Genomic DNA, 11,925 nt, shown 5'->3' with positions numbered 1-11,925 from the left:
GGGGGGGGCAGAATACATTTTCTCTGATAATGTTTCTGTGTCCTCCTGATATAGGCTGTTGCTTTATCCAACTTTTAGAAAACACTCGGAGCCATCGTTAACACCGCGATAAGGTGTTTGTTGTGTCTGTAAACCCTTCCAATAGCCGCTTCATATCAGGTACCCAGCCACCAATCACTGCACTCTGTACTCCAGTGAGTTCAGAAAGTGAAGAGGAGGACAGGCAAATAGGGGGAAGTGCCATTTCCCCCTTCTTTGCCCCAGCTCTGGGGAAGTCATTAGTAGCTGGTTTAAAATGATACCTAGTAACTGACTGAGACCTCATTTAGCTGGAAGGCAGCAGCAATACAACTTGACTTTAGCCCTTTCGCCATCAATATTTCGCTTGCTGGGGGAAATAACAAGATGTCTGCATTGTGTACGCCGTCACATATGACACCAAACAATGCAATAACAAGCATCTCTTTTCACTGACCGAACATGTCCTCCATAGACAACATTGGCTAGACCCAGTAATATTTTATTACTTACACCATATATGGCTACTTGGGGTACTCCTGTAACTGCTTCACAGAACACATCACGCCATTCTCAAGGGCCACCCAGCTCAGCTGCACTCTCCAGACTACACTTACGGTAATGAGCTTTTCTCAACTTGAATAATGACCCCCTTTGGACACCTCACTGACCAAACATTATCCAGTCAAAGAAGCTGGTGGCCAAGTGAGACACTAATGAATAAGAATAGTCTCCCAGGGTGTTTGCAGTCAAACAGAGATGCATCATCATCCTGAGTTATGGAGCCATACAAAGCAGCATTGGGTCAGTAATGTAATACCACTGACCTGCAAACGTGTCCATTACGTTTTCATTAGGCCTCTAGAGAATGGAATTGAATTGAATAGTCTCCTGAGTATGTCTTTAAACATTGGTGAAGAGCATCTGTCAGAAATTATTTGAAATGAAACACTTTCATCGGACTACTGACCTTTTAGAACAGCCAGAAAAGGAAAAAAAACAAACACAAAAAACAATATTTTTACTGAAGTGGAGTGTCAGGTATGCTATGGAGGAAATACGTCTTTTAGTTTGAAGTTTGGAACTCAGTCTTAGAGACCGAATTGACAATTGAGTAAAACCAGCCAACATGCATACAAAGGTAACGAGGAGGAGGGAGAAATCACTACAGATACAATTTTATTGTTTTCAGAGAAGCCACCCATTTATAATTGATCAACCAATTGTTGCAGGTCTGTTCGTGATCCATGTGTAACCACGTAAACAACTCGGAACTGAGGAGTGTAGATATCAGCTTTCCGTTACACAACATACACTAAACTGCGGAAAGTAGTCACCCATCCAAATCACTGAATTCAGGTGTTCCAATCACTTCCACGGCCACAGGTGTATAAAATCAAGCACCTAGGCACGCAGACTGCTTCTACAAACATCTGTGAAAGAAGGGGTCACTCTTAGGAACTCAGTGAATTCCACTTGTGAAATTTCCTTGCAACTAAATATTCCACAGTCAACTGTTAGTGATTTTATAACAAAGTGGAAGAGATTGGGAATAACAGCAACTCAGCCACGAAGTAGTAGGCCACATAAAAATCACAGAGTGGGCTCAGCAGAAGCTGAGGCTGGATTTGGTGGTTGCCAGGAGAACGATTCTTGTCTGGCTAAATTGTGCCAAGTATAAAGTTTGGTGGAGGGAGAATCATGGTGTAGGGTTGTTTTTCAGGAGTTGAGCTCGGCTGCTTAGTTCCAGTGAAAGGAACTCTTAATGCTTCAACATTACAAGACATTATTGACAATTTCAATGTTTCCAAATTTGTGGGAACAGTTTGGGGATGGCTCCTTCCTGTTCCAACATAACTGCACACCAGTGCACAAAGCAAGGTCCATAAAGACATGGATGAGCGAGTTTGGTGTGGAAGAACTTGACTGTCCTGACCTCAACCTGGTAGAACAGCTTTGGAATGAATTAGAGCAGAAACTGAGAGCCAGGTCTTTTTGTCCAACATCAGTGTCTGACCTCACAAATACATTTCTGGAAAAATGGTCAGAAATTCCCTTAAACACTCCTAAACCTTGAGGAAAGCCTTCCTAGAAGAGCTGAAGCTGTTATAGCTGCAAAGAGTGGGCTAACACCATATTAAACCCTATGGATTAAGAATGGGGATGTTACACAACTTTGTATGTGTGAAGAGAGGTGAGAGAATATTTTTGGCAATATCGAGTCTGTGTGGGGCAATGACGTTTACTTTGCTTCCTTAATAAAAAAAAAAAAATCAAAATGAGGTTTGGAAACAGACCTAAGCCATTTTCCTAGTGTATAATCAAGACAAAATATTAACTAGCTTTGAAGAACTGACTATACATAATAAAATTGAATTTCTTCCCAGTTGTGCACATAGTTCCTCATGTAAGAATAGGAAGTGTGTGTCCTTTCATAGCAGGCCTTTATTCAGCTGGATGGCCTCTGCAGGATTCAGGATCTTTCAGCTGGGTCACCTATTACATTAAAAAAGGTAAATAAGTAAGTAAAATCTTGACCTTTCATCATTCATAACCAACAGCAATGCCCAGTGCAGTTGCAGAGACAGGTGTCAACTCCCATGAAACACTAGGACACCGAGCAGGTTTTGTTTGCTGACGCAACAGTCATAATCCACCGCTCTCTGTGGACTCCTCTTTAGCCACTGCAGAGTGTGTTAGCTGTGGCGCTACAGGTGCAGCCAGGCAGAGTGGACACACAGCCGCACGGTCAATAATGTGGCTCTGGAACAATCGATTAATCTTGTGTTGAGACTACAGGCAAGTTTTCACAGCTTGACAGGGCGTAGATGTATTAAGATCTGGTCCCTGTGGTGACCATTTACCTTTTAGCTGCATCTAGGTGATAATCCTTGTTGGTGGTTAGCAGAGGTAAATATGTAGGAAGGCCCTGAAGGAAAACCCATGGGTCCACTTAAATCCTTTCGACCACAATTATCCCCTTTCATATGAGTGATGGCTGCTCGTCTCTTCTCTAATGCTTTTAAAGATCTACTTGAAGGAGGTACTTGCACAGCTGCAAAATAGTTTTGGGGCCTGAGGATGTTTTACAGAACAGATAAAGAGCTTGAACTAAATATGAATATGAACAGGGTACAAATCAAGAAATTAAAGGAGGAGATTAAAGTGGAAGGAATTTGACTTCTTGGAAGTAATCTGAGGCCCAACCCTATTTTCTGTCTTAATCCTAACCCTTCACTTTAATGTCACCTTGGCTTTTGATATTGATTTATAAAGGGATAAAGGTTTAAATCTCTCTGGAAAATAGAACACCTTTTTAAGAAGCTGAAATCTCAATACCAAACTGATGATTTTCAGTTTTACAGTTCTTTTTGGACTCAAGAAGAAAATGGTTTCTTTTGAATATGAATTTTATACGTGAAGCACTTTGTGATTTTTATCTGTGAAAGGTAGTAAATAAATTTTACTTGCTATATTAATGCAGTCAAGGTGAAGTAAATGCAGAAATGATTCATTCCTTCACAAACTCGCTTTGCATGAGGCTTCAGTTTCTTTGCTATTAATTCACTCACCGCAAAACTTTCTCACATAAAAGTTGCCTATGTCGCTCTGTGGTTTTGCAAACGCTGATTGTTGTGTATCTAAAACTACAACAAAGCGCGATAACCTTATTGATCAGTATCTGTCCTTTCTGCTGCTCCAGCGCAGGAGAAGAAAAAAAAAAGAAAAAAAATCCTTGCAAATTTCTGTTCAAAAATCTGACATTCGGCAACTTTTCTTTTTCTGCAGCCGCCATGAACGACACCCTTTCTCATGTTGAGTTCACTGAACATGATCCTGACTCGGATATAGTCACTGCTGTTGATTTTGCCCCAGAAATGCCACAGTTTGTCAATATTTTTAAATTATTTTATTGTTTGAAATTCCCCAATCATCGAGCGATAACTCTATACAGTCATTTGAAGTGTAATGTAAATTCATGTTATTCTGCATATTGGAAACAACTGAAAAATAGAACTGAAAGCCAAACCCAACACTTTTTAATCTAGAATTAGGGTTTGTACCTTGCCTTTCAATCTATGGCATTGCTGTTCATCTTGTCACCTTGAAATACTACAACAGATATATCTAATTATAGGGAATTTAAAAAAAGGAAAAAAAGTCACACCATATAATCTGCTCCTTCCATCTAACATTACAACTTGCGACTTCAACCAGAAATAACTCCCTTTGTAGTAAAGTGCCATTTTCTTTTTCCTGTTGGCATTGTCCACTTCCTTCAGTTTATCTTTGAGCTAACAGCACTGATGATGACCAGGGGACAACAGTTGCCATCTGCATGCCGACTGCATCCAAGACTCTGCCGGTTGATACCAAAGGCTGGGAAAGAAACACGGTGGTGGTGGGGGGTGGGCAAGTGTCTCTCTGACACAACGCTGCTAATTTTACTACGTAAATTACGCCTTCCTCTTTCTAGGCAACTATTTGCAGCTAAAAGTGAACCGACCGAAAACAACGCATGTGATGTTGAGTGAAAAGGGTGATGACTATTAAACTCATCGCCACTTCTTCTTTTGCTTTTGTTCGCGTAAAACAAACCCCCCACGAACCGACCGTTTTCGAGGCCCTGCTGTTTATTCAGGCTGGACAAACCTGCTGTGTCCGTTTTCATGTCTCCCTCTCGTATACACATTTGACAGAAGCTTTTTGACATAACATCCAGTCTTTCACAATGTGGGGTTCCTGCCACACAATGAGGCCAAGTTTGTGTTAAAGCTTTAAAAAGTGAAAGCAACCAAATTTCGTAGTTTTTTTTTAAAAAAGAAAAAGAAAAAAAAAGCTGCCTGTTGCCAAATTTGGACTTCTTACATCACAGGGGAAATTGACTCATCTTCTACCTAAATGTAATGATAACCTGTAACAAATTAAAGGAAACTATCAGTATAAAACCAATTCACCTTAGCACAGGAATAGTAGACACATAGAACAGGGTATTAATAAACAAAACAAAACAAACAAAAACTAGGTGCTATTGTGGCCCAGCTTGTGTGACATCCACTGTCCGGAGGGCTATCAATTTCACTGCAGTCAGGCTCAGTTTCTTTTAGGGAAAGTCTATCAACGGCAACCAAGATGAGCAGAGAATTTGGCCATTTTTGTGACACTTGTGCTCGTAATAGAGCCAAACCTTCAGGTTAGATGGGCGAGAGGAAGCAGAAACTTCCTAAAAGAAAGTCCCTTCACTAATAAATGGTGGCTTTTCTATTTAACCATGGCAAAAATGCATGCAACTGTTTTTTAGGACTGGATAAAATTGACATTTATTAAGGATGCTTGTTATTCAGCAGTAGAGAAACACCCAGTGCCGACTGCACCAAACTATAGGAATTCAAAATGCACAACAGCTATGATGTAAATAATTTAGGGTTTAAGATAGTTCTAATGCAAAATGCTTAAGGGGGGCTGTTAGAATGATAGAATGAGTTTCTAGATGGAGAAATGAACTGTGCAGCCACGAATGCTACGACTGGACAAAGAAGAAAAGAACAGAAGCACATTCTGTGATGCTCTTTGAACATTCCAGCATGGCCTCCACAGGACAGCGCTGAAGACCCTTTTGTCTGACGAGTTACCTCATCAGCACTCGTGTTGTAGGAACCGACACAACAAGCACTGATGAGTGAAAAGACAACGGGGACCATCTGTTCATAGACGCCGGGCACGAATGTGCGCTCGAATTAGGATACCAACCATTTCCAACAGGACCTTGACACACGATGGGTGACCCTCCAAACAGGCGGTCATAAGTGGAGAGAACCCGTGCTTGTCTAAAGCCTGCGGAGATGATGGGAAAGAAAGATATGGAAAGGGTAAAAAAAATAAAATCCAATGCAAATGCATCCCTCTCATTAAAAATGAATGAGGAAAAAATACTGCACAAGAGGCTATAACTCTCCCTCAAATATAAAAACTGAAAATAAAAAAATTGTGCACTTTTTATTTTTAAATCAACCATGTTTCAGTTGTGGAGTTAAGTGATGAAAAATGATCCGAACTGCTAACATGGGCGAGGCCCGTTCAATGAAAACAAGGCTAAAAAACGAGCAAGTTATATTTAGCGGTTAAGCTACTTTTGTTAAAACAAATCAATAGTGTCAAGTCAAACACTGCGACAGTGGACACATTGTGGGTAAGGGAAGCAGACAAGAGCAGTTATTTTCTGTGGTCATAACAACCCTAAACAGTAGGCAAATTAATGCAAAAAACAGCATGAGGTGGCAGCGACTGTCGTGTCTCTTACGTTGATATCTGCTCCATTAGAAACGAGGAATTTGATCAATTCCGGATGGCCAAAGTCTGCAGCGACATGAAGTGGCTTCCTCCCATTTTCCAGGTTCAGATTTACATTATCATCCTGAAAAAAAAACAACAAACACACAAACAAAAAAAAAGCACATTATTGGTACCATCACAAGCAAGCAAAATGCATTCAGCTGTGTAGTGAGGTTCCAGTGTACTGAAATGGGAACTCTCATGATTGACAAACGTTTATTTAGGTCGCACGCAGGCACTATGACTTTCCTCCACTGTCCTGCATGCATGCGGACACACACACAGCAACTTTTCTAGTTCCCCTACAACAAAACGACACACTCAGGTGAATACCAGGTGGCCTCCAAGTGGCAAAAGACAAATCAATCACAGCTTTCATGTCAGTTCTGGCTCCTCTCAAAACTGTGCACGTTTAATTTACCTTCTAGGTAAAGACCAAGGAGACTGTATCCAATTGTATTTATTACCCCAGAGACTTCGTCTTCATAAAAAAAAGCTTACATATGTGGAGAGGCTCGGGAAGGCAGATGAATATCAAGCAGGGATGGGCATTGATTTTCAAATATTCAAAGTCTGGATGAAAGGGGCGAATTCAAAGAATTTATGCGAGTCTTTAAAAACAACAACAAGAAAAACACAGTCAACAGCGCTTTTCAGGTCGGTGCGCTTTGTTCGACAATATCGCCCACCTGAAAAAAAGAAAAAGAAAAACAAACAACAACAATGAAATCTCGGAGCATCCCAGCATCTGTTTCTGACCTTGTAGTTTATACCGAAAGGAAAGCAGAAAGGGGAAACTGGTCACAAATAAGCTCGGCTTTAATATACATGCATGGCTGTCCATGTCGATCCATCAGACTGGTAAAAATGATAGAATATTGACTGATCACCTGGTAGCAGGATTAGCATCAACACACATCTCTGCATGGAGCCTCCATTTCATTAGAGGGTTGGTTTTTGTTTTGTCTGCATAACTAGGGGTGAGGAAACTTTCATTCACAGAAGTCTTCATCCCAACCCTTTGGTCAGTTATATTTTAAGCAAAAACAACAAAAGCGCCAGCTGAGATTAGTGTCAGTTTGACTAAATATTTAAAGAATAACTGAATAATACAGATGGGTTCAGGGTGTTTTTGCTTAAAATGCACCTCTTTACTATCAAGTTACACAAATCCTTTCATATTAAAACGCCTGAGAACGGGATGATAGGAATAGCCTTGCTATTAGTTAAGCTATATGTATTTGTAACAAAACCTTTTGTATGGCCCTTTTGGTTTGGGAAGAACGTAGTCCGAACATACAGCAAATGTACACAGCGTTGTTTTAAGCTTGTACACACACAGAACTCCTTTCTCCGCCACGCAAGCAGAAAAAAAGCAAGCCCACAACAAACAAGCAACGAGAGCACAGGTAGACCGGAGCTTAAGGACGCCCCCGCTGCCGTTTTGGAACGTTCCGGCCTCATAGTCAGCCACAGTGATGGCAGAGAAAAGAAGGAAAAATGACAAACAATGGATCAAACTTTACGCCGGCATCGTTCGGCACCAATAGGGTAGCTGGCTCCATGTTGAACTTGACTGAACCAATTACTTGTTTGAAATAGCATCACCCAAATGTAAACGTAACTGGTATGAAAAAAAAAACCAAACTAACATTACCCTGTAGTATTCAAACTGTTTTTTTTTTGTTTTTTTTAAAGCAGCATACATGCAGCTATACTTTGTTGGAGAAAATGCCGATTTAAAACACACACTGAAAGTAATACAACCACAGACACTATATATTAATATATATATATGATTGTTGCAAATTTCCCTCTCACCAGCATTTTATTTGACCAAGCACAAGCTACAATTGTGCACAATATTTAAAGCTTCGGCTATATAGCTAAATGTCACTGCTGTATACCTAGATGTACCCAACTGTATGCTTTATACATTTATTTGTTTCCCTTAATGCCATCATACCAAACTGACTTCAAAACAGAGTTACGTATCAAACTTCGACGTTTGTGTACAGTAACACCACCACTGGCTATTTAGTTTACAAAGGCTAACCTAATCATTTTCAAAATACAATATTTACGGAGATTATGGACTGCTCTCAACCCAATCTGATGCACATCTATTAATGGTATTTGTTCAACAGATTGTCTTTTTTTTCCTTTTAATTGAGATTTTTACTTTTAAAAAGGCATTACAGTAACACATTTAAAAGCTGCATTAGCAAAAATGAAGAGGAATAAAATAATCACTTGCTAAAATGTTGGGTTTTTTCCCTCCCCCCCCTTCCTGGTTTGAAAGAACGGGATCCCGATGCTCACAAAGCCTCCATTTGTGATAACCACATCATAATCCACACTGCACCCACTCACCTTTATTCCAAACCCCACTGAAGGTCAACTTCAACATAATGAACACAATTTTTCATTTTCAAACCAATTCCACTGAATCTATTAGCAGTGATGGATATTGAATCTCAGCCACTTCTAACGGTGTTTAAATGTTACCTTCAATGGCCGTGGCTGAAACAGCAGGCAAAATTTATGTTTTTCATTTTCACAATTAAAATGAAAAAAATACCCCAGAGTTGTAAAGAATGATAAAGTACTAGAGTGGTTTCAACAAGACTATCAGAATAAAGAGAATAGAATTTTCACCAGTCAAAAGGGTAAAAACGTGAGAACGAAATTTGTTCTCCAGGTACCAGGGGGACTGTACAGAGACTCGACAACGACAGCTAAGTATCATGACCACCCAGGTACCTCGCAGACAAATAATAATCACAAATAAGTAAAAGCTTGAAGTGGTTGAGAAAGTGCTTCATGAAGATGGAGTGGCGGATCATTTCAACCCTGCTCGAATTCAGAAGCTCAAAACTTTAATTTGCTCATCTTTGTTCACATCTTGTGGTGAACTGTAAATGCCAATGTTGACTGTTAAAAATAAAATGGTTGACCAAGAGAATAAAAAAATGAGTTGATAGATTATTTGAAATAAAAATACTCGTTAGTGGCAGTTAGTCCTATTATGATTTCTGCTAAAAATCAGAATAATATCTGTGTGTGCCTTTTTTCAGGGCATCTTCCAGTGGACTATAAATCATTTCTGGATGCAACTGCATATGAGTGACTTAAATGGCGTTTTGCACAATTTAACAAGCCAGTTTGTTGGGATTATTTCATAATGTTGTTCATGACCCTGCAAGTCAATAAGGCAAGTAACATTATAAGAGTTTCTCTCGTAGAATGCCTCAATTAAGTCCAAGTACTACTTGTAGTACAACTAATAAAGCAAAAGTCATTATGAATAAGTCTGCAGCTAAGAACAAATAGCCTGACAGCAAATTGCAGGATCATTTATACTGTTTTTTTTTCTTCCATAACATGACTTAATTATATATATATATATATATATATATATATATATATATATATATATATATATATTTTTTTTTTTATTCTTAAGTGTGTTTTACAAGTTGATACAAATAAAGTTGTGTTGTGGCTTGCTTATGATAGTCCCTTTGGTGGCCGATCAGGTGTGTGAGAGTTATGCCTTCATGAAGACTTATCTGGTTCCTTTTGCACGGTATGATAATGTTTCAAGAACAAATGGAGGGTAACAGACAAAAATCTGGCCAGATCACATCAGAGCTGTTTTTAAAGTTTGCTTCAATCCCCCCCCAACTCTCTTCTTGCAACATGTCAACCTCAAGGATAAAACACTTACTCGCTGCTTAATATCTCATACAGGACTGGGATGAATAATCAATGTTTGGCCACTTCACCTGTCAGTGGTCATTAGTCAGGGGTGATCAGGGCGGTCTAGTCATTTAGGAAGCACAAATGAGTAACGATCACACTCCCAAATAAATATTCAGTTGAAGAAAACAGGAACAAACGACAGACTGGGTGATAGCTGTTCCAGTTTCACCGAAAAAAAAAAGGCCCTCGAGTTTCCTTTACTTCACCCAATTAACTGGCTAACTCTAAGTGGCGCCTGATTGTCAAAGTGGTTTTAATGAAGGCGAGTTTCATCTCCGAGACCCCCGCCCACCAGGACAACGCTGAATATCAAGGGCCTGTCTGGTTTGGTTAGCAAGCTAGCTCCTAACTAAACACGCCTCCCGTGATAATGCTAAATTCAGTCACTCTGCCGACTAGCTTAAGAATCCTTTCAGCAGCGGACATTCTGCGCGCACGTATTATATTTGTTTGTCGTGGCTAGCGCTGTCGCCACAATAAGCATGGGAGTTATCCGTCGGGCTAGCTAATACAGGTTAGCTCACCAACAGGTTGCTTTCATGCCAGCCGAACTGAACATTAGCCACAGTCGTGGCCACTTGTTGACACAGAATGAGCGACACACGTTCGTAAAACTAAGGCCGACAACAAAGTAGAACAATGGCCCGCTATCTGCCTAAGCACGGTTTAGGAGTACCACGGCGAGATGCTAACTATGCTAACTTAGCAATCAGACTTTACAAATACAATCCGTTAAAAAAAAGAAAGAAAAGCTCCTAAATTACAGCTACTCCAGCGGGCTCCTACAGGTTCCTTGTTTGCTGGTTTGCCGAATTCACGTCAAGTGTTAGCTAGTTAGCAAGTCTACAAACAATCGTCCACTATCCCAGCTAAACCGCCACCTGTCAGATTATTCCACAAAGAAATGCCGAACAGCCAACCCGACAGTCTTCTTACCGTAAGCATTGCTTTAACTTCGTCAACATCCCCGCCCTTTATTGCCCACGCCAGGTCTTTAGCCATCTTCCTTCTGCTTGTTTCTTGCTGTGCTGCAGGGGCAGCCGACGAGTTTGATGCCGAGAGCGTTCAAAGTCAGCGAGCCGAGCCTGAGAGAAAACTCTTCTCTGTCCTCCGTGCGACGGCGGTCGAAAGAAGTCGCTCTGACCGTGGAGTCGTTTTAATACAAGCTGTGTACCAACTTTTAAATGACAGCACGGCGAGGAGTGATTTGTAGAAACTGGTTTTACTGAAGTTCTGAAAGACAAAGTGGCAAAAAAGTTGAGGGGGATCCGCCTTTCTGCGCGACAGAAACGTTCCGCTACCGTTACCCGGAAGTGAATGTTTTACGGTAAATTGTTGCGTTCAGGTGTTCACGTTAAAGAGATGGATTCGCTTTTTTTTATTCCAAAGTGTATGCGTCTGGCTTCCTAGTGCTTATAGGATTTACGTTGTAACAACTTTTTATTTATTTATTTATTTTTAAATAGATAGAGTCCGAAACGAATACCTAAATATTTAGAGCACCATATCAGGAGTAAAGGAAGAGCATAAAATTCCGAGTTGGAGATGGGTCGTGAAGGCATTTTAATTTTTCAGGGCACTGCTCGTTCAAAACCACTTCAATTTGCTGTAAACCAAATTTTGTTGAACATTACAAACTTGTTTATTTTCCCAAAGTCTTCCTCTTTTTATTGCATGCAAATGTAATCCACAGGGCTTCACAACTACAATGGAATAAAGACAAGTCTCAATGTTAAAGTCTATGTAGTTATTAAAGAGATGTCCAAGCTTCTTCTTTTTCTTTCGGCTGTTCCTTTTTCAGAGGTAGCC

General features: G+C 40.2%; 1 protein-coding gene across 1 annotated transcript in view; it reads right to left on the bottom strand.

The window, feature by feature from the left end:
• The window catches only part of mtpn (myotrophin), a 15,545-nt gene extending 4,121 nt beyond the window's left edge, over window positions 1-11,424 (bottom strand). Inside the window, exons 1-3 of the mRNA XM_017411659.3 lie at window positions 11,053-11,424; window positions 6,320-6,433; window positions 5,770-5,853 (exon numbers count right to left, since the gene is read on the bottom strand). Of these exons, the coding sequence (XP_017267148.1) occupies window positions 5,770-5,853; window positions 6,320-6,433; window positions 11,053-11,118 (264 nt within the window). The 5' untranslated portion in view covers window positions 11,119-11,424. The remainder of the gene's footprint in view (window positions 1-5,769; window positions 5,854-6,319; window positions 6,434-11,052) is intronic.
• Window positions 11,425-11,925: the final 501 nt, after the last annotated feature.

This window comes from Kryptolebias marmoratus, linkage group LG18, assembly GCF_001649575.2.
Source record: "Kryptolebias marmoratus isolate JLee-2015 linkage group LG18, ASM164957v2, whole genome shotgun sequence".
Taxonomy (NCBI): Eukaryota; Metazoa; Chordata; class Actinopteri; order Cyprinodontiformes; family Rivulidae; genus Kryptolebias; species Kryptolebias marmoratus.
The sequence above is the reverse complement of the archived record's forward strand: the minus strand, read 5'-3'. Positions and strand labels throughout refer to the sequence as shown.